This window comes from Pelmatolapia mariae, linkage group LG12 (assembly GCF_036321145.2).
Source record: "Pelmatolapia mariae isolate MD_Pm_ZW linkage group LG12, Pm_UMD_F_2, whole genome shotgun sequence".
Classification (NCBI taxonomy): domain Eukaryota; kingdom Metazoa; phylum Chordata; class Actinopteri; order Cichliformes; family Cichlidae; genus Pelmatolapia; species Pelmatolapia mariae.
In genome coordinates, this window is record NC_086237.1 from 1,056,776 (window position 1) to 1,080,266 (window position 23,491).

General features: G+C 39.1%; 1 protein-coding gene across 2 annotated transcripts in view; it reads right to left on the reverse strand.

Moving 5' to 3' along the window:
- The window catches only part of fras1 (Fraser extracellular matrix complex subunit 1), a 323,395-nt gene that overhangs the window by 175,508 nt on the left and 124,396 nt on the right, over positions 1-23,491 (reverse strand). For both annotated transcript variants that reach the window (XM_063490043.1, XM_063490042.1), the window contains exons 11-13: positions 20,382-20,529; positions 7,779-7,922; positions 6,522-6,668 (exon numbers count right to left, since the gene is read on the reverse strand). In XM_063490043.1, coding sequence (XP_063346113.1) covers positions 6,522-6,668; positions 7,779-7,922; positions 20,382-20,529 — 439 coding nt within the window. The remainder of the gene's footprint in view (positions 1-6,521; positions 6,669-7,778; positions 7,923-20,381; positions 20,530-23,491) is intronic.

Genomic DNA, 23,491 nt, shown 5'->3' on the forward strand with positions numbered 1-23,491 from the left:
TTTCAAGATGGCAGACCTGCTGGGTGTGGTTTGGAGACTGCGGCACTAACAAAGACATAGGAAGCCAAGCTGAAGGTGGCAGAGCTGAAGATGCTGAGAGTTTCATTGGCATAGAAATGCACAGCTCAGGCTGAGATGGTTTGGACATGTGCAGGAATACATGAGATGGAGGTAAAGGGAGCAGCCAGAAGAAAATGAAGATGATTCAAAAATACTCATCCACACTTTTGGAAAATTCTACTGTGAAATTCTTTTCCAAGTCTACATGGAAATTTTCATTTTAATGAAGTACCTCGTGGCGTCCATATTTCACTTCTAAGAAGTCATTTTTAGCTCTATTTTTTCTCCTGGTGGAAGCAAAGGTTCAAATCAGCCCAGCAAGAAGACAGGAGGAAAATCACGTTTCTCACAATGGCTCCACATGAAAAAGCTTTTATACCTCTATGTGAAGGTCGTTTTGGACAACAGCAGAAGGGAGGCTGTGAAACTGTAGTGTTTCTATAGCCGCCTCACTTTCTGACTGCCACATCCACAAAGTCAACTCAAATGCAAAATTTAAATAAGTGGTTAAAAATGCTGTGTGAGTGCTACCAATGAGCGATAGAGTCATGCAGGTACTGATTCTCTGTTTTCAGCTTTCTTGAAATTCCACAAAGCAACGCCACGTAAACCTACTCAGAAAGAGAAACGCTGCATAAAATGTTGGAAGATTATGCAGAAAAAATAACAACCAAGTCATGTATTTACAAAAATGTACCAGAATCTATTAGAGTCAGCTTTACTGACCGAGTCCGTGCACACGTAGGAGGAACTGAGCGATGTTTTTTTCTTTCCTCTAAACAGACAAGACGGATAAAAGCAACATGACACAGACAATAACAGCACATGTAGCATATTTATATTTATATGTGCAATGAAGATTTTGGAATAAATAACGGAATGAATAAAATGCACAAGGGGACATATACCATTGTACACATGTAGAGCTGGGCGATAAAACGATAACGATATGTATTGCGAAATAACTTTTTCTCGATAGAAAAATTAAACTATTGCGATAGACCTCATCTCTCTCTTGCTCTCTTTAAAAAAAAAAAAGAAAAGAAGAACAGCCAATCCAAATTAAGTAGCGCAGAGCCGAACCAATCACAGCCGCAGCGTCACGTCACGTGACTTGTTACGTACAGCACAAGTGCCAAGCCGCGCATGTGTGGTTTGGGAAGCAGTCAGCCGCTGGTAATGGAGGAAATGAGTGTGTTTCGTAGTGATGTGTCGGTCGCGAACGACGTGAACGACGCGAGCCGGCTCCTTATCGCGAGCCGTGGTTTTTTTTTCTTTCTTTCTCTCACCCTCTCTCTCGCACTTTTTTTCCGCTTCACTCCGCACGCGAGCCTTGTGCTTCGCGCTGGGAAGAGGGGGGAGGGGCGGTAGTTACACTCGCAGTAGCACAGGAACAGAGCGGGAGGGAGAGAGAGAGAAAGAGAGCCAGGGACAACAACGTCACATTAGAAAGGTATAGTAATCATCCACAACTATTTTCAGTTGCGGATGATAAAGGATTCAGAAAGTTCAGAAAGCTATACAACAAGGAGAGATTGAGAATTTCCTTTTAGTTCTCAGTTTATTTGATATTGACAGAAGTTAGTCAATTTTGTCTGTTCTTCTGTAAAACAAACTGAGATTTATTTTTAGAATTAATATTTTGTTTCTAAGTGGAATTGACAATTTAGTAGTCTGTTTTGTTTGTTCTATTTTGAAACTTAAACGCTTTAGCGGCTGCCTTTTGTGTAGTTTGCAATATTTGCCTTTATTTATCTGAAACTGAAGTCTCATGTTCCTTAAGTACATCTACCCTGTTGAACTTATTATGGGAAATAAATATTTAAATCAAAACAAGCTGCAGATTATTTCACATTTTACTTGTGAGCAACGGCACATTTAAATCTTACAAATATAGTTATTTGGCTTATATCGTGATATATATGGTTATCGCCTGAAATGAAAAACACATATCGTGATATGAAAAAATGTTATATCGCCCAGCTCTATACACATGTACCACAAAACCAGCACACTTTGATTCAGCCACAGGTATGGTGGATGGCACTGACACTTTGAGTGTTTTAAGAGTTGTACAGAGTGACAGCCAGTGAAAAGAAAGTGTGCAGAAGTCTGCTTATTTTGGCGTGCAGGGCTCTGTAGCACCCACTAGAGGGGAGGAGTAGGAACAGGTTGTATCCAGGGTACGACTGGTCTGCAGTGACACTAATCTCAAGAAAACTGTCTGTGTAAGAATGAAAAACAAAAGGTAATTTAAATTGGTTTACCAGCATTAAAACTTCAGCAAGGTTATAAAAAACAATCAAAGAAACCACAGCAATGCACATCTTCACACTACAATAGAAATTTGATTGAAACTATCATGTTGCTATAGTCACACCAGCATTATTATGTTTATACATTAGATACTTCATATGTGAAGTACTTGGTTATTTTTAGGCACTGAAAGCTCGTGTTTACATATGAGGTACTGCCTACATCGACCTTTAAGATTCAGACCTTTAATCATTAATTTGATGAATGATTTTGTGAAATGCTCAGAATTTGAGCCCTAAATGCCAAATGAATGGAGTCCGTCTAGTTGGAGTGAAGAGACACCCTCTCCTCGATGGTGCTCGGATTGAACCAGGAGCTTTTCTAGTAGGTGCTACATTATCTGGAAATAGCCCAAAAGGCTATTGTACCTTTCTGCACAATAAAAGGTGTAAAGCAACACACTGAACTTTTTAAATATCTTTTACCAATTTGGGATTAACTCTTAAACTTATCCAGACTCTAACTTTAGATGTGACTTTAGAGGCTAATGGGGTTTTGATGCTTTGGAATGAGACCTCCTGTAATTGCATCTGCAGAAGTGTTGTATGTCGTTATGATTTTATCTCCGCGGGGACTTGTAACCCTGTTATCGGCTCCTCTTAAAATTCTTGCTTTATTACACAGTTTTGTTGTACTTGATGAAGAGCCCATTTAGGTTCAAAACAATGCAATAAAGGAGGAATTTAAAGGGAGCGCAAAACAGTGTTAAAAAGCCGTGGGGAGAAAGGAATCAGGTTTTGTGTACTCTGCACCTGAACAAGATAGATGTGTCTGTTTTTCGGTCTCGGCGTACGTTTCCAAACAAGTGAACATTACAAGTGTGACTGAGTCTCACGGTGCAATTATAAGAAAAAAAGAGGATGAAGAAATGTGGGGCAGGTGTTGTACGATAGCGTCAGCACAAGGCTCCTCACGATTATTTACACCAAAACTTTGAATGCATGCGGATGAAGCTTTCAGTAACTGCCTGGAGGTGGGAAAAAAAATCCCCCCAGGGAGGCCTGCTGCGACACACTGAGTCCTGGGTGGTCTCGACTTCCTGCCAAGAAATGTCTCTGGCACCTTCCAGACACCTCACACGCTCATTACTTCTGTCAGCTCCCATCTCCTCTGCTTCTTCCCTCAACCCTTCCTTCTCTTTTTCCTCATTAAACAAGTGCTGGTATGAGACTTCAGTCAGCCTAAATCCACCTTAATACCTTTAATGCAGGCATTCACTGATTTAAAGTCACAATAATTCAGCGTCCCACTTTCCACTGGTGCTCTTTTGTTCTCCAAAACAAAACTGTGTGCAGGGGAAAAACAAAGGGGGGTGGGGGGGGTCTGCTCTCATTAAAGCAAGTTGGCGGTTAAAAGAAATGGCTGAGACACTTGAGAGAGTTCGTGTTTGGAAATTCGGCTCTATAGAGCACATTATTAAACCTGGATGCATGCAGGGTAAAGACATTAGCAGCTGTTAACATACCTGCAGCATTAACATACTGTGACTCTGGATTAATGCACGAGGAACAAATTATACACCTAATGGCAACGACGCAGGACAGAAGCTGCATAAATGCATGAAGTGCAATTTCCACAGAGGGCTTGTCCAATAGCTGCTACTGTATACAGTACGTGTGTGGAAGCAGCGTAAAACAAAGCTGTCTGCTGCTGTCTAACCTATTTAAGGATGTTCAACGAGCTTTTGCACTGGGAGGTCTGAAATCCTCCTGACAATATTCATTAAGGTATGAAATCGAGCTGCACAACTGAAGACTGTAATCACATTGTGGTTACTCTCTGCTCACTAACCCACCCCTCTCTATTTCTACCCATCATCCCCAGGAGTCTCCGCAGGTTTCCCCCACTCAATAGAGGAGCTCATTTCGGAGCATATTAGCAATCCCACAGAGTTTTCGCTCACCGAGCCACGGTTTTATTTATTGGCCCAGGACTAGAAATGTTGGGAGACCTTTGAGATAGATACGTCCAGTAGCAGTTAATAGGGACACTCATGTATAGAGAACTGAGCCTTCCTTCACGCAGTAATACCAGTTTATTTGTATTCTTTATGCTGCTGCTGCAGAGGATCGATCCATCTATCCTGCATAAACTCTTTAAGAATAACAAAAGAAAAACGGACAAAAGCTTTTCTGTTACCAGTTTATTTAATTTCGGCAATTTAGCATTAAAGCAGCATTAAAAGCTTTAAGTCCATTAAAACTCAGGCATTAAAAGCTGGATTAATTTAGTTTAACAACTCTACAAAGCATCTCCATGCTGGCAAGAAGTCACAAAGTTTATAAGCAAGAAAACACAAACTTAGTGTTTTCTTGTCACAGGTTGGAATCGGTATCAATTTTTTTCTGACATTTGTATTAATTGGGCTGAAAAGTTTATTGACCATTGGAATGACCGTCATTACTCATAATTAACAGCTATACTTTAAACATTTCCCTTCACAGTTTGTGAGTAAGTATGTTCCCTCTAACAACAGCTTTTTCAAATCTACACAAAGTCATGCATTCCCATTATTTAGATGAGACTGGGAGTAGTAGCGCTGCCCCTACCTATAAATAAATGCATATATCATTTAGCTAGTCACAACTCTTCTTTAGAAAGACCACGTCTTGATCTTGACAACTTTCAGAATAGTTTAGAGATGCATGGAGATGGCAGGAAAAGCAGTTCTAAGATCAGTGTGAGACAGACTTTCTACAATTTGAAGGTATTCTGCAGTCCTGTTACTGTTTCTAGGAGGGAGGCCCTTATCAAAAAGGTGAAAAAGAGCACACAAAGAGCAGCAAAACACCTGCAAAAATTGCTTTCCGTCAACAAAGCCCACCTGGGTACAGCAGTTCAAAGCAGCTCTGTGCATAGCAACAACATCAAACCAACAGCAAACCAGGACAACTTATCCAAAGGTACTGAATAAGCACTGTGGAGGTTTCACGAACTGCAACACGAAATATCTGCTTGAAGTTGTTGCTTGAAGAAGAGTTCAGTTAATTTTCCCAACTTGTGGGCGAATACTTTTTCTGCTTCACAGAAATTCAAAAGAGTTCACAATTTTACGTGTGCAGTTCTTTTTTTGTGAAATGAAATTGGTTTGTTTAGTTGTCTCCATGTCACCGTTCAGGTGTTTTCATCTGAAGGTGGGATGGTTCACCACGTGGTGATGATGACACATGAAGGTTGATGCAGGCCAAACATTTAAAACATCAAGTCTGGCACAATGAAACTGGGAAATGAACTAGTCCCACTGAGCAAATGTGTAAAGTTGTGTCCTATGCTTCATTTTTGTGCATTTTTTCTCATGCACCATTTGAAATTAACTTTGGAACTGAAGACATTAATATGTCCAAGCCAACTAAGAAATGGCTTGGACAGTACAGCCCATTCTGTTTTAATATGTATATATGTTTTTTGGCTGTTATTACTATTTTTCTTTTATGTGTGTTAACTGATTGACAGGAGGCAGCATGTGCAACATAATTCAACACATTCAGCTTTTACCGGGTTGATATTACAATAAAAGTTTAAAGCCTAATTAAGATGCAACGATTTTCAAGTAATTTCACTTCCTAATAAATGTTCATACACGATTCAGTTTTCTTCATGTTCTTTTGATGACTAACAGAAAGGAAAGCAGCAAATACAGGAAGAAATACAAAAAATATATACGAGTGGAAGCACATTTTGTACTTTTATCTAAAGACAGCAAAACTTTACAAACTTTTCTATCCAATCCTGCAGGGGAGATTTAGCCAACGTGCAGCAAAAGATCAGCAGATATCTAATAAAATGCAGGACCTATTATGTCTGTACAATATGTGAGTACATTTGGTGCTCCTGTGCCTCCAGACAATGACTTGCACCTCTTTCCAGACCCTTAGCACAACCACAATAACACAACGGCCCTAGAGAGAACTCCCTGCCTCATCAGTCTATGAAATATTCAGACTCAATCCAGTGGAAAATACTCCCAAACAGTTTATCCCAGGCACCAAAAACACCAACTGCATCCTACTGTTAAACTGCTCGCTATTAGCAGCTGGGGAAATCCATCTTTCTTGGTGTTTACGGGTGGATCCGAGTCAAAGCAACATGCTGACCACCGCAATCTAGAAGCCGCTATAGGGCACATGAACTCCTGTGATACTCACAGCGACAGTGTGTTGGGTCGTGCTGATAGGAACCAGGTGGACAGGAAGCCAGGCACTGGCTCCTATCGGGGTTCAGCAGGGGCAGCCTGGAGCCGCAGGACTGACAATCCCACCTGCTGGAACAGGTGGCACAGGATGATTGGCAGGCTGCAGGGGAGAGAAGGGAGAAAGGGGAACCAGTGGCTGTCAGTCACTTCCAAAATAAATTTTCACTTCACACGTGAGTTGCAAGACTGCTTGTCACATCTTAGTCCTCGCTCCTATAGTGGAAAGCAAAGGAAAACAGATGTGCAGCTCATTAAAAGTAAACCAAGTAACTCGTTAAATCCAGTGAGTGACTTCAAATTCCCTGACAGGCTGGCTGGGATCTTCTAAGACTATGCAAAAGTACTGTTGAGATAACTATATTAGGCTATGCCATGATTTTCTAAAAATGGTCTTATTAAAGACCTCGGGCTCCTTAACATCTTTAACTTTAGCACTGACAGTTGTTTTGTGCAGTGAAGTGTACCTATACCACAAAAAGATCAACTTTTTGGGATTTCCTTACCTGGATGATTAAGCATGCATTAAGACCATGTATCTGTAAGCGGCACAATGAAACAAGAGCAACGAGAAGAAGGGAAACAAAGCAATGTGGAGGTTTCTGTTGTTTTTAATAGGAAATCTCAACATTATAGACTAAAAAGCAGCCAAATCCCTTTGAAACCACCACAGCCACCCACACAGACACACATAAGTAGAAGAAGAAGAGGAAAAGGAAGAAGAAGAGGAAGTAGAAATATAAAAAGCTAAAGGAAAAAAAGATTCCCAGAAAGATTAAAAGAAGTCTGAGAGAAGAAGGAAAACGAGTGGGAGAGATAATCTTATCAACAATGTGAGTTCAGACTCACAACTTTACATTCGCCCACATGCACAATGCAAAATGAAATAAAAGAAGAAGAAACTTAAACAGTGATAACAAACACACAGAAATGATGACTGTGACTGTGTGCAGTGCACCACTGATACAAGCTAAGTGACCAAAAATGTGTCACTTAAAGCTAATCCAAATCAGAAATCAATAATATTTATCATCCTGTACTTAAACTAATGTCGTTTTCAGGATTCCAGCAAACGGCCCAAACGTCTGCTTTTAGTGATGACGTTCACGCTTGCTGATGATCACTTAAACAAGCACATTGATTACCAGCACCTGGGTGCTACTTACCCTTTTATGGATGGAAACAGTACTGTAGATTTGAAAGCGAGTCCTACCTGCACATACTTGTCCTTTGGCGTAGAAGCCCACTGGACAGACAGACAGGCAGCGGCCAAGATGAAGTAAGGCCTGTGGGTCCCTGCAGCTGTCACAGTGATCAGGCGTTCCCGAGCACGACAGGCAGTCTGCGTGGCACTGGACTGTAAACACACATTCAGAGATTTAACTTTGCATTTTGGTAAAAATCTGGATATTGGATTCCATTTTATTCAAGATTCAAGTTTATTCTACAACTCTGGACAAATACTGTTGGTGCACGCAGGAGCACTTGGTACTCCACACACATTTTCACATTTAATTTTATGCTAATTATATCTAAAAAATTAAAAAGTCCTGTGCACTGACACTCTGCAGAGGCAGACACATTAAACTATGCAAAACCACACACAGAGACACCCACACAGACACACACACACACACACACACAATTTATTTATTTTTTTAATAAATTCCATCCATTACATTTGGTTCTACGGTCAGACTGTGTTAGCAGTAGCACATTTTACTCGGTTAACATGTATCCTGTGGAGAGATTTTGAATACCAGTCTGCGGTCTGCCAGCAACTCCACTGGTGCACTTTGTGATCAAGAGTTAAAGTGCTTTCTCTGCCCATACTGGTTCCCAATTGATCCAGCATTTTCCCAAGTATTTATGAGTGCTAGACTGTTTCATTCATTTGCCAACTAATGGTACTTAAAAGTCACTCTTCACTGTGTAAGCCACTATGTAAACCTAAATATTAGGAGGAAATCTGAAGACCTAAAACCCAGAATATGCAGATTCTGTAAGTCCAAAAATAAAAACCTGAACAGTAACCCTCTCTACTTTTAATATTGGACTTTAAAATGTCCTTTTTCATGAAGCATACAGGTCTGGTTGCATCAGGTGAGCTTGAATCCTGCATTAGTTACTCTACAACAGACTAAGGCACCTGGGTGCTTCCCATGATGCACTGAGCATTTCTTCTTCAATCACCTCTTTTCACTCTGTCCTTACACACTACTCTGAATTTAGAGTCAAAGTTAAAGTAAACTTTATTGTCATCTCCACTATATACAGTACAGCAGCAGTCCCCAACCTTTTTTGCACCACGGACCGGTTTATGTCCGACAATATTTTCACGGACCGGCCTTTAAGGTGTCACAGATAAACACAACAAAATAAAACCAGTACCTGTTTAGAAAAAAGATTTATTCATAACACATGGGAAAAGACCCAGGGAAACCGAGTTAATGATAAAAACTCCCCCCCCCCCATAAAAAAGAAGAAGATAAAAACCCTGAAAACCATAAATTTCACACCCGAGCCGTACCAAACGACTCACAGACCAGTACTGGTCCGTCAGCCGGGGTTGGGGACCGGGTTGTAATGTCTATACCTTTGTCATAATTTGACACTCTATAAATAAAATTTAATTCTATTGAATATGTGAACTTGCCTGCTAAAGATAGCTAACAGGTTTCCTTTCGTGAGTGATGTAACTGTCTGGTTACATTCTGGTATGATTTCACATACTTCCTCCGTGCCTTTGAATGTGATGCCAACAGCTACTTTACGACTGTGAACACGTGATGATTTAGGAGTGCGATGTCTGCCCCATAACCATTGTTCCAGAGTGCGTCACTCACCAACACCATACAACACATGACACCAGCAGCTTTGATCAAAGTGGCACAATTTGATACCCATGAATGAATGAGAAGGTGCTTGTACACCGCTGTGAGGGCTGTGAGTCACGGGTTAAAACAAAATAGTAAGCACTTGTTTGGGATTGCATCACAAGTCCTGCGAAACTGGAGGTTTTTCACAGGCTATGGGTAAAATGGGTAAGTTTAGGTCTAAAGACTAAAGAGCACTATGTAAGGAAAAATGACTAAGCAAACACCAGCTGGTACAGGCAAAATCAGTGCTGATGCTAGACTGATTCTGGCATACGAGCAGTTTATGTAAAACAATAAATAAATAAAAGCTGTCTGTCCCCTTTCTGTGTAAAAAGGGCATGCACGCCTTAGAAAACTGATCTGTTTATCAGTATGCAGAGGGATCCTCCATCAGGCATATGCACCACATAGATGCTGGTCTCAAGTCAGATGTAATCTCTTTCATTTGACAGTGAAAATGTGTTTCTGCATCTCTTTGGCAAAGTGTTCAGTCTTGCATCCATAAAAATGGACTATAAAACTACCTTCACCCAGAAAATTGTATCAGAAAGTATTAGTAGGAGCATAAATTATTTAAAAAGTATGTGATAAAGTATTTTAAAGTATACTGAGTGGTCATTCATTTTACCTACATACATATTTTTCATTGCTCTTTAAGGCTAAATCAAAACACTCATGGTGTAAAAACTTAATTCCTTATGGAACTGGTCATTTTTTATTTTCTAAAAGAAGTCTGTTTTCTTCTGCAGCTAAGTTTTCCGTGACACGAAAAAAACTGCAGAATCTCATCTTAAAATAAAATTTATATTTAAAACAAACAACAATAAAATCCCCTCACTGTCTCGTGTTAAAGTTTTGCTACAGCTTTTTATATGCCCAGGTTTCTTCTGGAAAATTACCTGCCCTTTAAAAGCCAAAAAAACAACCTCTTAAAAATTAATACTTAAGCTCGGGAGCCCGCCATCTCCTGAAACTACAGATTCGGAGGAATACAGCAATAACACTGTCGTATCTGGATTACAGAACAAGCAAATGCACGCAGTCTCTTGTCAAACAATAAGCGAGGTTGCTTGCACTTGATTGCACTGTGATTGCTCCATTCATTATGTGAATGCATTGAGTAAATGAAGTGCGTGCCGCTTGAAGAAATGTGACTGAGGGATCTGATTAATGTGACAACTGCAGATGGAAGAGAAAAAGAAGAAGAAAGAAGAAAACACAAGAGAAAGGACAAGAAAAGACTCAAAGCACAAAGAGCTAGATCGACTGTGAGGGCAGGAGAGTGAGACGATAACATGAGAAAAATGAAGCTGAGGCTTAACGGCCAATAAGGCTGTCAGTAAGCCAGGATGTACTGTTCTAAATATCTCTGTCCATCTCTTTTCCTACTCTACTACCACTCGTTACACCCTCTCCCCGACTTCATTGTCCTTTATAGCTTCTTTCTTTCTCACCCATCCATTTCCTTTCCATCTGCCACTCAGTCTCACTTTTTGACCTCCCTTTTCATCCCACAACTGAAGCTATGTGCAAAAATAAGAGTTTAAGAGAGAGGAAGTCAAGTGAGAAAATGGGAGGCTAAGACATTTAGTGGTGCAAGTTCTGGCCCGCTGACGGCTTTACCGACTAATATGAGTACCAGCCAAGTGTTGATATCTTTATTAAGCTGGGCTCTCCTGTTTTACGAATCTTCTCTATGTATTTGAACATAGTCTCATGGCAGTTTGTGAAAAACTTGCACAAACAGCCGTGTGTTTGTTTGTGGACACCAGGTTCTTTTCTTTAGTAGAACACATTTATTTATCACACCTGGTAGAAATCAGTCGGTCTCTAAATACTTGAAGTCCAGTTTGGACCAACTCCAATTACTTCATCTTTGAGCCAACACGGTCAAATCAATCTAAGGCTATCTGCACTGATGAGTCCAACTCATTTGAATTGTATCTCTTTGCAGGAGAGATCAACAGTAGATTCCACCCAGCTGGTTGCCCACTGGTTGCAGTCTGAGTCAGCTGAGAGCCATTTTGCAATTCCGCTGATGTTGGATCTCACGTCAGCCTTTGACACCATTGACCATCACATCCTACTTGAAAGGCTAAAATACTGGGTTGGTGTAACTGGATCTGCCTTAGAGTGGTTCTCATCATATCTGTATGAATGTAACTTTTTTGTGGCAGTTTCTAAATACAGGTCATCTTCCACGTCCCTGTACTATGGTGTGCCACAATGGCTCTGTGCTGGGGCCTTTATTGTTCTTAATATATCTACTTCCCCTCCAGCATGCTTTGAGCCCCTTTGAGGACATTTGCTACCACTGCTACGCAGACGATATCCAGGTATACATTTCTTTTAAGCCCCAAGATGTTTCTAAGCTAAAGATTTTGAATGAGTGCTTAGATTCCATTAAAGTTTGGATGGCTGACAACTTAACGAAGGAAAGACTGAAATCCTTGTATGTGCCCCTGATAGACACATAGCGAAGATAATAAATGCTCTTGGTCCCTTGGCAACATTTGTGAAATCGTCTATCAGGAACCACATCTTTTTAGAATTGCATTTTGTTAACTGTCGTCTGTTTTGTTTTATACTTTGTTATCCTTGTGTGAAACAAGGGATCTTTTATCTAGAAAGGTGCTATATAAATAAATTATTACTTACTTACTTACTTAAATCGCCGTCCTGCAGCAACCAAGTCACTACTTATGGAGGAATTTGTGAATTTCTTTTTAAAGTCGATGACGTTCTGCCTTGACTTTGAATGTAAATAGTTCATGTGAATTTCTATATATGCATATCCAACAGATTTGCAGTTTATCTCAGATACTTGGCGTAGCAATGTGAAAACAGACTGACTTGTTCTAATTGCCATTTTATCACCGCCTTGACAGACCAAAGTTGCTTTAACCTCCTAGGGCCTGGCGACCACATACGTGGACATCACATTTTGGGTTGTCTAGACCAAAATACAAAATTTTGCTCTATAAGGGCCTGATATCCACTTATGAGGGCATTATTCTGCCACTGTTCTATTGAAATTTTAAACGAATATCCTCATATGTGGATCTCATTTTTGTCAGAAACAAAAAAAAAAAGAATCTGGAAATTCTTTGTTTACATTCATCAGGTCCCAATATGCCCAAATATCAAAGACAAATTAAAAACGCATGCCATGGAAGAGTTCAGGTCTTAGGAGGTTAAAGATGGCAACTGACTGTGAGCAACCAAACACAACGAGATTGCAAATTTATTGGTCACGGTCACACTTCTTTGGTTGAAGCCAGGGTTATGGGCTCAAATTGTGGTCATAAATATTTTGTACTTGTAAATCAGGATTTGTATGTGTAAAAAGAATTTGTGTGTGTAAAAAAGATTTGTGTGTGGACTTAGCCAAAAAATACATGTGAAACTCTGCACTCAAGTTTCAAGTTTCCAGTTACAAGTACGAATTTTGACCCTATTTTTCTTCCTTTCATCTGATTGGCCACTGTCATGTCAATCACAAATTTAACAATCCAATCAGAGAACAGATGGGTTTGGCTATTGAAGGGGTGCTTTATGGAGCTTCAGGTCCTGACGGAATAAATGCCCTTTTACATGCCAGCCCAGCGTTTTCCTTCGGTGCTGTGGAAATGACAGTCTTCACTAGTGGGGATAGTTACAAAGCTTTCTTCGTTTTGAATTAGCATACATGTTTTTATTGAACATTTGAAGATAAAAAAACAGAAACTCTTGTATAGGACATAAAGTCAGAGATAGAAACGATAAGGAGCAGGTGCATCTAGTACAGGTAGAGCTGCCGCAAAACCCCACAGAGCTCAGCAGCCAGCGCAACAAATTCTGGATCCTTTGCTTTTAGTTAGCAGTTAGCATTAGCAGCACATGCTGCGTACGCTGTGAAAGGACCTTTATGCTGCGCACTGTGACTCACAGCAGTGGTCCCGGTCAGCCCTGACATTGTGTTAAACTAATCCTAAAGTAATAATGGTATTTCTAACCACTGATATACCCCAACTTTATCCTTTCAACAGCTACTGAAAGTTAGGGGACCTAGCTTCTATCGGATATTTATATAGAGATCCTCCAGCTTCAAACTGTATTACCCTTCAAGGACCTGCAGTTCAAAAAAGCGCCCCTCCGACAGCCACACCCATCTGTTCTCTGATTGGATAGTTAAATTTGTGATTGACATGACATTGACCAATCAGATGAAAGGAAGAAAAATAGGGTCAAAATTCGTACTTGTAACTTGAAACTCGAGTGCAGAGTTTCACACATATTTTTTGGCTAAGTCCACACACAAATCTTTTTTACGCACACTCAAATCCTTTTTACACACACAAATCTTTTTTACACATACAAATCCTGATTTACAAGTACAAAATATTTATGACCACAATTTGAGCCCATACAGGGTCTCTGTTTTCTCTAATGTGGTTATAGCATTAGGTTTATAGGCATTAAGAACTACTTAGGCAGGTTTAGGCAGTAATGTTTAGGGAATAAAACTTGGTTAGAATTAGTCAATAAAGTTAATCATTTAGGTTAAGTCGACTCAGCGAGAGTGAAGCAGTGAAACTTTTTGGACAATAAAACATTCTTGGTTGGGGTTAAAGATCAGTTTGTTTGTTATTTCCTTGGTTTTCACCTGGATTTTGTATTCTCTGAAGAGTCTTAACAACAACAAGCTGCAGGCACGAAATGCTTCTCACTTAAAGATATCAGTTTAAGAGTTGCATTGACTGTAACAATAACACAGGACAGTCCACGTCCAAACACTATCTTGCATTGAGACCATGACAGTATTCTCCACTCTTCCTGCAAAAAATTAGTTCCCGAATATTAGTGAAAACAAAGAAGTATATTTTAATACAGAACAGAACTCATGACTGCTTACAGGAATCTTTCTTCTTTGCCTTGAGTGAACCAGAATAGCTTTTGTCTCGTCTTGAGGATAAGCCCGCACTACAGGACAGGTTCAGAAATCACACACTTTGATCCAAGCTGCTGTTTACAGAACGCTGCCTCGACGCTCTCGCGCTGTACTTTAATTTTCTCACAAGCGTGACGAGCCAGAGTCCCTGAGGCACAAAATTAAAAAACTGCAGCATTGATTAACAGTTGTATTAAAACAACTGATCCAGAGGTGTGGATCCAGGCGCACTTAACCATACAACGCCGCCCTGATAATGACAAACACCTAATGAGAAAACCCTCACTCTGGAAAACTGCAGATGTGTTAATATTAGACAAGGTTGTTGTTGTGCTGTCGCTTTATAAAAGTGTAAGAAGGCAAATAAAATAACTGCCAATTTTACTGTTCGTACAAGCTTGACCTCCACCTGAGGCTGGTTATGTGCCGTAGCCTGGAAAATAAACCAACTTGCCAACATTACGGACATTTGGCTGATGAGTTCTAGTCATTTCACACCCTGACACACACTAAAAAGGCAGTGCCTCACTGTAATCCACCTAACTCTGCCAACTTTTTCAATCATAAGACTCTTTATTTAAGACAATAAAGCTCCAAATGGCATCAGATTAATTCAACCGTTCCTAATTTTGTTAATCAAAACCGATTAAGCAATGATAAGGTGGTGATTAAGAGGTTTAAAAAGTACTTGGAGTAGTTCAGTAGAAAGAAAATAGATTTTAGGTGAAACTGCTCACAACAAAGTTTATATTTTTCTTTTTAAGTAAGATTTCTGAAAAAAGACACTTAAGTTGATTTTTTTTTTTTTTTAATCTGTACAGCTGATATCTCAAAAACTTTGCAACTCACACTAAAATAACTTAGACGGCTCGATAGCACCAGAAGAAAATACAAACATTTTATTTCGGAGTAAACTGCTCTTTTAATGGTGTGCTTATTTATGTAGCATCCATGCAGTTATTAATCATCTCAGCCCCTGTAAGGAGTCACAGTCCTACGTCAAAGTAGGCCTTGGGAGAGTTTTTTCAAACAATAATATAAGGTTACATACTGTAAATGCTTTCGGGTAAGATGCCCGTTTTTTGATAGATTACAGTATTTCCTTTTCTTTGGCAAACACAAAAACATGATTATTAATTTATAAGTGTTGCTGTGCTTCCACACAGCAGTGCTGAGGTTTATCTGGAAACTGTTCCAGGATTTTTTGTCTGTATTTAAGTTTTTGGATTCTTGGTGAATATGTACAATATGTCTGCTTTTCACTGTTATGCTAGGGTTTGAAGTTTTGATTTTTGTGCTTGGATTCCTGATTTAATTGTTTTATTGGTTTTAATTCTGTTACTGATATTTGGTGAGTCTTGTAAAAGCCCAACAAGGGACAAGGGTTGGAAATTAGCAACAGCTCTAAACCCTGAGCAACACATGAGTTTCATGCTCCACATGAGAACTACGTTAAACTGAAATGACTTCATGTACCATGTTTGAATCTGGTTCATGATTTTGTGATCTTGTGACATTGTTGAGTCTTTGATTTCTGTTTTTACGTCACGGTTTTTCGGGTAAAAGACGTTGTTTCGTGATCCTGTGTTTTCAGTATTGTTTAAGTAGGTTGAGCTTTAGCTTTATTGGATTGTTTGAGTTTTGATAGTTTACAGTTCGAGTGCTAGTGTTTGTTATGTCTTGTGTGTTTGGTTCCCTCAGTGTTACCCTGTCTGTTCCCTCTGATTCTGTTTTTTTGATGACTGAGTCTTCTTGTCTCCATGTTTAGTTTTTGTCTTTTGTTTATTTCCTTTCCCAGCCGGCCCTCGGTGTACAAACGGTCCAGTCTCCCTCTTTGTCCTTGTCAGATTGTTTGTCTATGCTCTCTGCTTCCTGTTTTCTGTAATTCCCCGTTAACCTTTTGGATTGTTGTTTTGTGTACTGACTTACTGGCTTTGCAAACAGCCAATAAATATCTTGCTTTTGTCTAACACTGACTGCCTTTGTGTCCTGCATTTTGGTCCTGCTTTACACTCCACCTCACAACAGTAATGGGCCATGACTGAGGCTCAGGTGGATACACAGTTTTAAGAAAAAGAACTGCTCATGCTTAGGCTGTATCATTACTCTGTCAATGTTAGGCAATAAAACACTAAGTGAACCATAAAATAACAGGCTAATGTTATCTGCTAATCCCAATTTAACAATGAAATTGATTACAGTGTGAGATTTACTGTAAGAGTACAGGAAACAGAGTTATCTAATTAGTTTATATTATCTCCACATGCTTAGAAACAGCTCGAAATGGCTCGAAACATATTTTAAAATATTTAATTAAAATATTAAGTTAAGGAAACGCTCACTTAGGACTGATCCTATTTCGCGGTGACAAAATGAATGGGACCGAACATAATGTGTGACTCTAACAGTGTCTCACATTTTCGTATATTATTACAAACATTATAAATGCATGAGATTATAATAAAATTATTAATGTGTCCAAGCTGAGAAGAACAGTTAGGCTGCAGGCTCCTCATTGAAGGAGTCACAAAGGAGATTTTTATCTCAAAACTATCACGGCGTCCTTGCCGTGCATTAACCTGTATGCAGCTCCATACAGGTTAATACACCTATGGCATCATATCCGAAAGTTAGGAAAATAGATTTTACTGCTAAGTATAAAACTTTGAAACGTATTTTATCAATTTCAAATAACTCATTTGGGTCACATCAAAGCAAAATAAGAAGCTGACATCTTTCCCCATGAGACCTGAACACTGCACGATTTCTGGTAATGCCCCTCAGGTATGAACTGCCCAATCAGAAAAGAGGCTACGGACCTCTGGGCCGGTGTACAGCCATGATTAATAGGCTTAAAAGATGATTTACAGTTCCAGCAAAAAATGAGAGAGAATGAAAGAAAAGGAGGTTGTGTTCTTTTTCCCCCTTTTCTATTTTTAGCCACAAACTGAACTCAGTTGGGATGTTCAGTTCACTAACAGGGAGGAAAAAGGAGGCAGGGTTAATAACCGAATACGTGACATGTGAATGTATCACATCGGCATGTTAATTTAGTGAGCTAACCTTGTTTAAATCAGTTTCTATTCAGACATGAATATATCTGTTATGGACCATCATGGGCATATTATTGCAAGCAAAAACACATACAATGCAATGTGTAATTATAATTTATACCATTGGATAGATCTATAAATTCTTAGACATTTCTGAACCCGAGGCATGCCTCACTCATTAAAGACTTGGAAAGCTGCCATCCATTTCTTTTTTTTAGTTAAATATGAAACAGTCACTATTACTGAACTCTAACTATTAACAGTAGCTCATTAAACCATCTCTGCTGTAAGAGAGCCATCATCTATCAGTGAAGTGACACTGGATCAAATTAGAAGCAACATTAAAGCGGAGCGTTTCTCCAGTAATGACAGAAATAATAAAATTGTTTTCATGAAATTATTTTTATTTGTCTACTACTTAATTACTTTAGTGTAGTAAGAATGGAAATGGCGGAGGTCTTTTTCAGCAGTAAATGCTGTTAAAATACAGTTAAAGTCCAAAATCCATGCTCTCCTTCAGATTGGGCCAGACTGGGGGTTTTGGCAGGCAAATTCTGGCCCCTGGGGCTTATGTTTGACACCCCTGTTTTAAAGGCTTTTGTTTACTAACACGTGGTTATGAAGAAACTGTCATGAAATCATGAAATCAAGTCAAATCAAATGAAGGGACAAGATGTTTGTTCATAGTCCTAATTCTGCTAAATGCGGACAAGTTTTGGTTGGATGCAGGTAAACGGTTCATGTGGAGAGTGAAGGAGTGACTGTATTTGCTGAAATGCTGATTAGGAAAAAGCAGCGTGAACAAAAACAACAGAACTGAATAGAATAATGTATTTATTTTGAGAATATTCTCAGTCTATTGTTTGAATTGGTCGACACCAGCATACACGCTTGTGAATATGATTAATGAGTGTGGCTTTTTGTGAATTTACTGCATAAATTAAATCATTTAGTGCAGATCTTTTTTTTCCCTACTGGGCGCACTGGGTACTCAGATTAATAAAACAATCGGCTACTCCAGGATATTACATTTTATACATTTCCCATGTTGTTTACTTGGACTAATTAGACTGTTTGCCTGAGAATATGCATACTTTAGATTTGAGACATTTTAATATTCTGCTGGGTAGAAATACAGTAAAAACTAAGAGAGCATGAAGACTGCCGAGGGACGTAAAACACGGAGACGATAAATGTGAATGAAACAGCTTAAACTATTGTTGTATCAAACTGAACATTTGAATGGAGATATGAAAAATGCCTCTGTTTCCCAGCTGTAATTAGTTACTCATGCAGCCAACCTGAATTACAAGTCTGCCTGAACTTAAACAATGTGGTCCCTGTGTTTAATTGCCTGTTAGGTTATTTATTTATATGAGAAAATGGTTATAATTGCTGGCTGTGAATATACCCATTTTCAGTCATTAAGACAGATGGAGCCGCCTCTTTCAAGGAGGGCGGTGAAACATAAGAGCTTTGATGTGGTTTACAGGAGGAAATCAGCTAGAAGCCATAATTCAATGTCACTGGAAGAATTTTTATTTCTTAATTTGTGGTATTTCCACTTGGAATAAGTTTTTATTTGCACCTGTTAGGGCCAAACTCACTGCTATTGACTCATCCTCTCATTTTCTTGCAAGTAAAAGTTCTTTCTCATCATTAATTGTTAAATAGGTTTATTTTCTGCTAAGGAGAAAGAGTGCAACCAGGAGGCAATACGATAAAAAATAAAAGCACCCACAGCAAAGAACAAAAAGGACCCAGAAATTCAACTCACATCACCACCAATGTTGTTGAACAACATTAGATTAATACACACATTAACATTAATATTAATATGCTGACATGAATGAGAATTTGGCAGTGATAGAGTGAGGAAAGACTTTTTGTGAGATCACTGTTTCACTCTCAGTGTGTAGCTGATGACACGCTGACACACACAGAGCAGTTCGCCTTACAGCACATTCATCACAAAGGAAAAGCAAAAATGATGTTGCATGATTTCACTTTTTAGACAAATAGCGTCTCGTTTACAGGGAACACGATTTTGGTTACATACTTTCAGGATGAATGAACTGACACAAAAAAGACAAACACATTTACACCTGAGCAGTACAGACATGGCGTTTGATAACGAGGGGAGAAAAAGATAAAGAGCTCTGCTCAGGAAATGTTCTGGAGGTGGCAGAGATAGATGTTTCACAGAATCAGAAACTCAGGTTTTCATTCATGACTCCTGATTTTTCACAAACAAAATCGAACATACAGGGAGAAAAAGTCAATCAAAGAAAAGCCACAAAAAACAGTTTCTCCGACTTTAGGCAGGCAAAGATAAGAAATGCAGTTTCTTATCATTTTTGAGCGTGACCACTCTGAGTCCAGTCTTTCTCTGTCGCCAAAAGAATTCAAAAGAACGGAATTTAATAGTTTTAATAGTACCTTAAAACATTTAGTGTTTTTAGTGAGTACTCTCGGACATTTTCATGGTTATGGTCGTCTCCGTTGTCAAAATGATTCTGGTGAATGTATGAAACGGGTAGTTTAATGAAATGTTGCTGAACTTGGCTGACTTAAATAAACAGGTATTTATTGAAACTATTAGAAACCCTTTTATGTGTGTGTGTGTGTGTGTGTGTGTGTGTGTGTGTGTGTGTGTGTGTGTGTGTGTGTGTGTGTGTGTGTGTGTGTGTGTGTTGTGTGTGTATTCATATCTTTGTGGGAACCAAAAATTGGAAGTTTACTATACTTGTGGGGACCAAATTCCCAGTCCCCACAACTTTGAAGGCATTTTTGAGACTCAAAATGTGGTTTTACAATTGGGTTATGGTTAGGTTTAGGCATTTGTTTTTGATGGTTAGGGTAAGTGGCTAGGGAAAGCAGTATGTCAAAAAGATGTCCCCACAAGATATGAATACCCGACATGCGTGTGTCATTTTTCCTGCATGGTAACATACCTTGGTGACACTCGGGGCAACATTGGCCGTCCTGAATGACAGCCAGGGTGCCCAGAGGGCAGGTACGGCAGGATCTCAGATAACAAGTCACCTGGGCATCGTGGCATTCACACTCACGACAACTGCCATCACTCCATCGAGCAAGGTTCTAAAAAAGAGAGGAAATAGTATTTGCAGCTGTAAATGGGAGGTTAATGTTCTCATTATGCTTAAAGTGTGACTGCGGTAAAGGCTTTTATAGAGGACGGACAGAATGTGGAAAATACTGAAAAGACAGAGGATTTTAACTTTGAAGAAGCTGATTAACGATTAAAAAGGATGCCGCACAGAGAAGGCAGTGGTCTGAATGCTAATCAGCTGCATGTGTCCGTTTTAAAAGAAGGCTGACAGTCACGACTCTCATATATGTTTTTTGAAACAGAATGAGTGAACTGACTGAGGCCCACTGAGGGGAGATATTCGAACAGGCGACAGCAGGAATGTCAGTCACAAAGGGAAAAGAGCCTCACATGGAAAACTGAAATTTTTTTCAAGAACCTGTGAAGACTTTTCAAACTTTCTACTGTCCACACGGGGAACCCAGCAGATCGCTTTAAAAACTAACGTGTGCCGTCACCTGGCTCTTACACCAGCGCTACCGTTATTTAAGAAATTCTACAGGTGTAAGAGCGAGTTTGAAGCACGGCTCATCTTCCTCATTTGCAGATAATAGGTTTTTTTTCCTGAACAGTTTTAGACTTCAGTCCTCTGAAGAACGAGATACACCCGATGATCCAAAGCTTGTCTTTAGCTTGACAATGTGAGAGACTGATAAACCTTGATTTTATCAGTCTCTCACATCGTTTCTAAGTTCTGATCCACTCCTTTTTATATAACTACTTCAGTTCATTGATGCTCTTTTAAGGTCCCATAACAGCATTTCAATCAAGGTTGAGGTCCAGACTTTAACTTGGCTGATTCTTTTTCTTAGTTGTAGGTTTGTTGCTGTGCTTTGAATCATTGTTCTGTTGCATGACCCATATTTGGCAAAGCCAAATGACCTCACACTGGACTCTAGAAAACTTTGGTATACAGAGGAGTTCATATTTGAATCAATGATTGGAAAGTGCACAGATCCTTCAGCTGCAAAGCAAGCCCAAATCATCACCTCTCCACCACTATGCTGACAGCTGGTATGAGGTGTTTGTCCTGATTTGCTGCATTTGGGGTTTAACAAACATGGCGCTGTGTGTTATGACCATTTTTCCAGAAGTCTTTTTTTTTTTTAATACTTCCTTTTTATTGTTTTTCTTTAAACATTATACAGGGGGGTAGGGGGTAACAGCAAAACAGAACAAAACAAAACAAAACAAAAAAAATTGATAAATATAATAATAATACAACAGGTAGGGTAAAAAAAAAAAAACATGTTGGATCACCTTGTTTCTACAATTTGATCATTTCTCATTATCAATGTGTTGGTCTTTATCCTGTTGGGTTTATGTACTCAGTCCATTTCTCCCACTTTTGATGGTATTGATCTTCCTGAGTCCTTATTCTGTAGGTCAATTGTTCCATAATTTGTATTTCATCTATAATTTTGATCCATTCGTCCTGTGATGGTGGGTCTATCTTGTACCATTTTCTTGTGATTGCCTTTTTACAGGCAGCAAGCATAATTTTCAATATGTATCTATCTTCTTTCATCACATTTCCCGTAATGACACCAAAGTATAATAATGTACAAGACTTAGATACAGCATAACCCAGAATTTTACTGATAAATAAATGAACATCTTCCCAAAATTTTGTAATCTTGGGACAGAACCAGAACACATGGGAATGATTCACATTTACATCTCCACAGCCCCTCCAACACGGTTGTGGTAATGAAGTATGTTTGTTCCTAATTTTGGGTGTTATAAAAAATCTAATTACATTTTTCCAGCAATGCAGTCTCCAGGTACGTGATGATGTTGTTGACTGCTGTATTTTCCAGGTTTGTGACCATTCCTCATCAGATATGTTCACTCCCAACTCTCTCTGCCACTTCAGTTTTACATATGTTGTTGTACACCCTCTTGCCTCCATTATATGCTCGTAAATTGTAGAGATTATTCAAATTTTCTTTGCATTGTAAACTTCAGTTATGGTTTTGATTATCGAATTTTTATCCAGATCTACACTATGTTTTACTTCTTTATTAAAAAAGTCCCTAATCTGCAAATATCTGTAGTGATCTTGATTACTTAGGTCATATTTTTGTTTAATCTCCTGGAAATTCATAAAATTCCCATCTTTTCCAGAAGTTTTATTGTCTGTTTAGATGCAATTTAGCGAACTGAAGTCATGCTGCCATGTTCTTTTTGGAGAGCAGAGGCTTTCTCTGGGCAGCTCATCCAAAAAAGCTACACTTGTTTTTCTAATTGCACTTTAATATTTAACATGCTAACTGAAACCTGTAGAGTCTGAGATGTAGCTGTTTTTGCAGCTTCTCTCAGCATTGCACAGCCAGACCTTGGAGTGAAAGTCTGAGACATCCACTCCTGGGAAGATTCTGCTATTGTGTTAACACAACTGAATGCTCCAGACGAGCGCACTGCCAAAACATCAGCTTTTGCAGAGGTGTTCACATGTGCCGATGTGAAGCATAATTGATTAGCAGCATGCAGCAGCTACTTACCCTCTTATGGATGGAAACCATAAGTTTCATCAGTTTTTCCATTTCACGGAGTCCTTAGAAAACTTTTTGTTTGGGTGAGCGTACGTATGAGCACAGTTATAAGTACAAAATCAATACGAGCTTAATAAATTTGTTGTTTAAGTGACATTAGTAATTATTAACCTCTGACTCTCTTCCACAGCATGTCTTTGTCCTGTCTTCCTCCTCTCACCCCTACTGGTCCCGACAGATTTTTCTTTATCTTACAATATAAAGCACCTTGAGGCAAATGTTGCTTTTATTCTGTGATATATAAATAAAGTTGAATTCAATTCAACAGAAGTGAATCTATGCTATTTAATCCCAATCAGCTTTCTTTGCAGAGGTGAGAAATACCTACCTGTGTGACAAAGGATGTGAACAGCTTGGATTAGCATCAAGAATAAAAGCAAAAACTTTTTTTATTCAA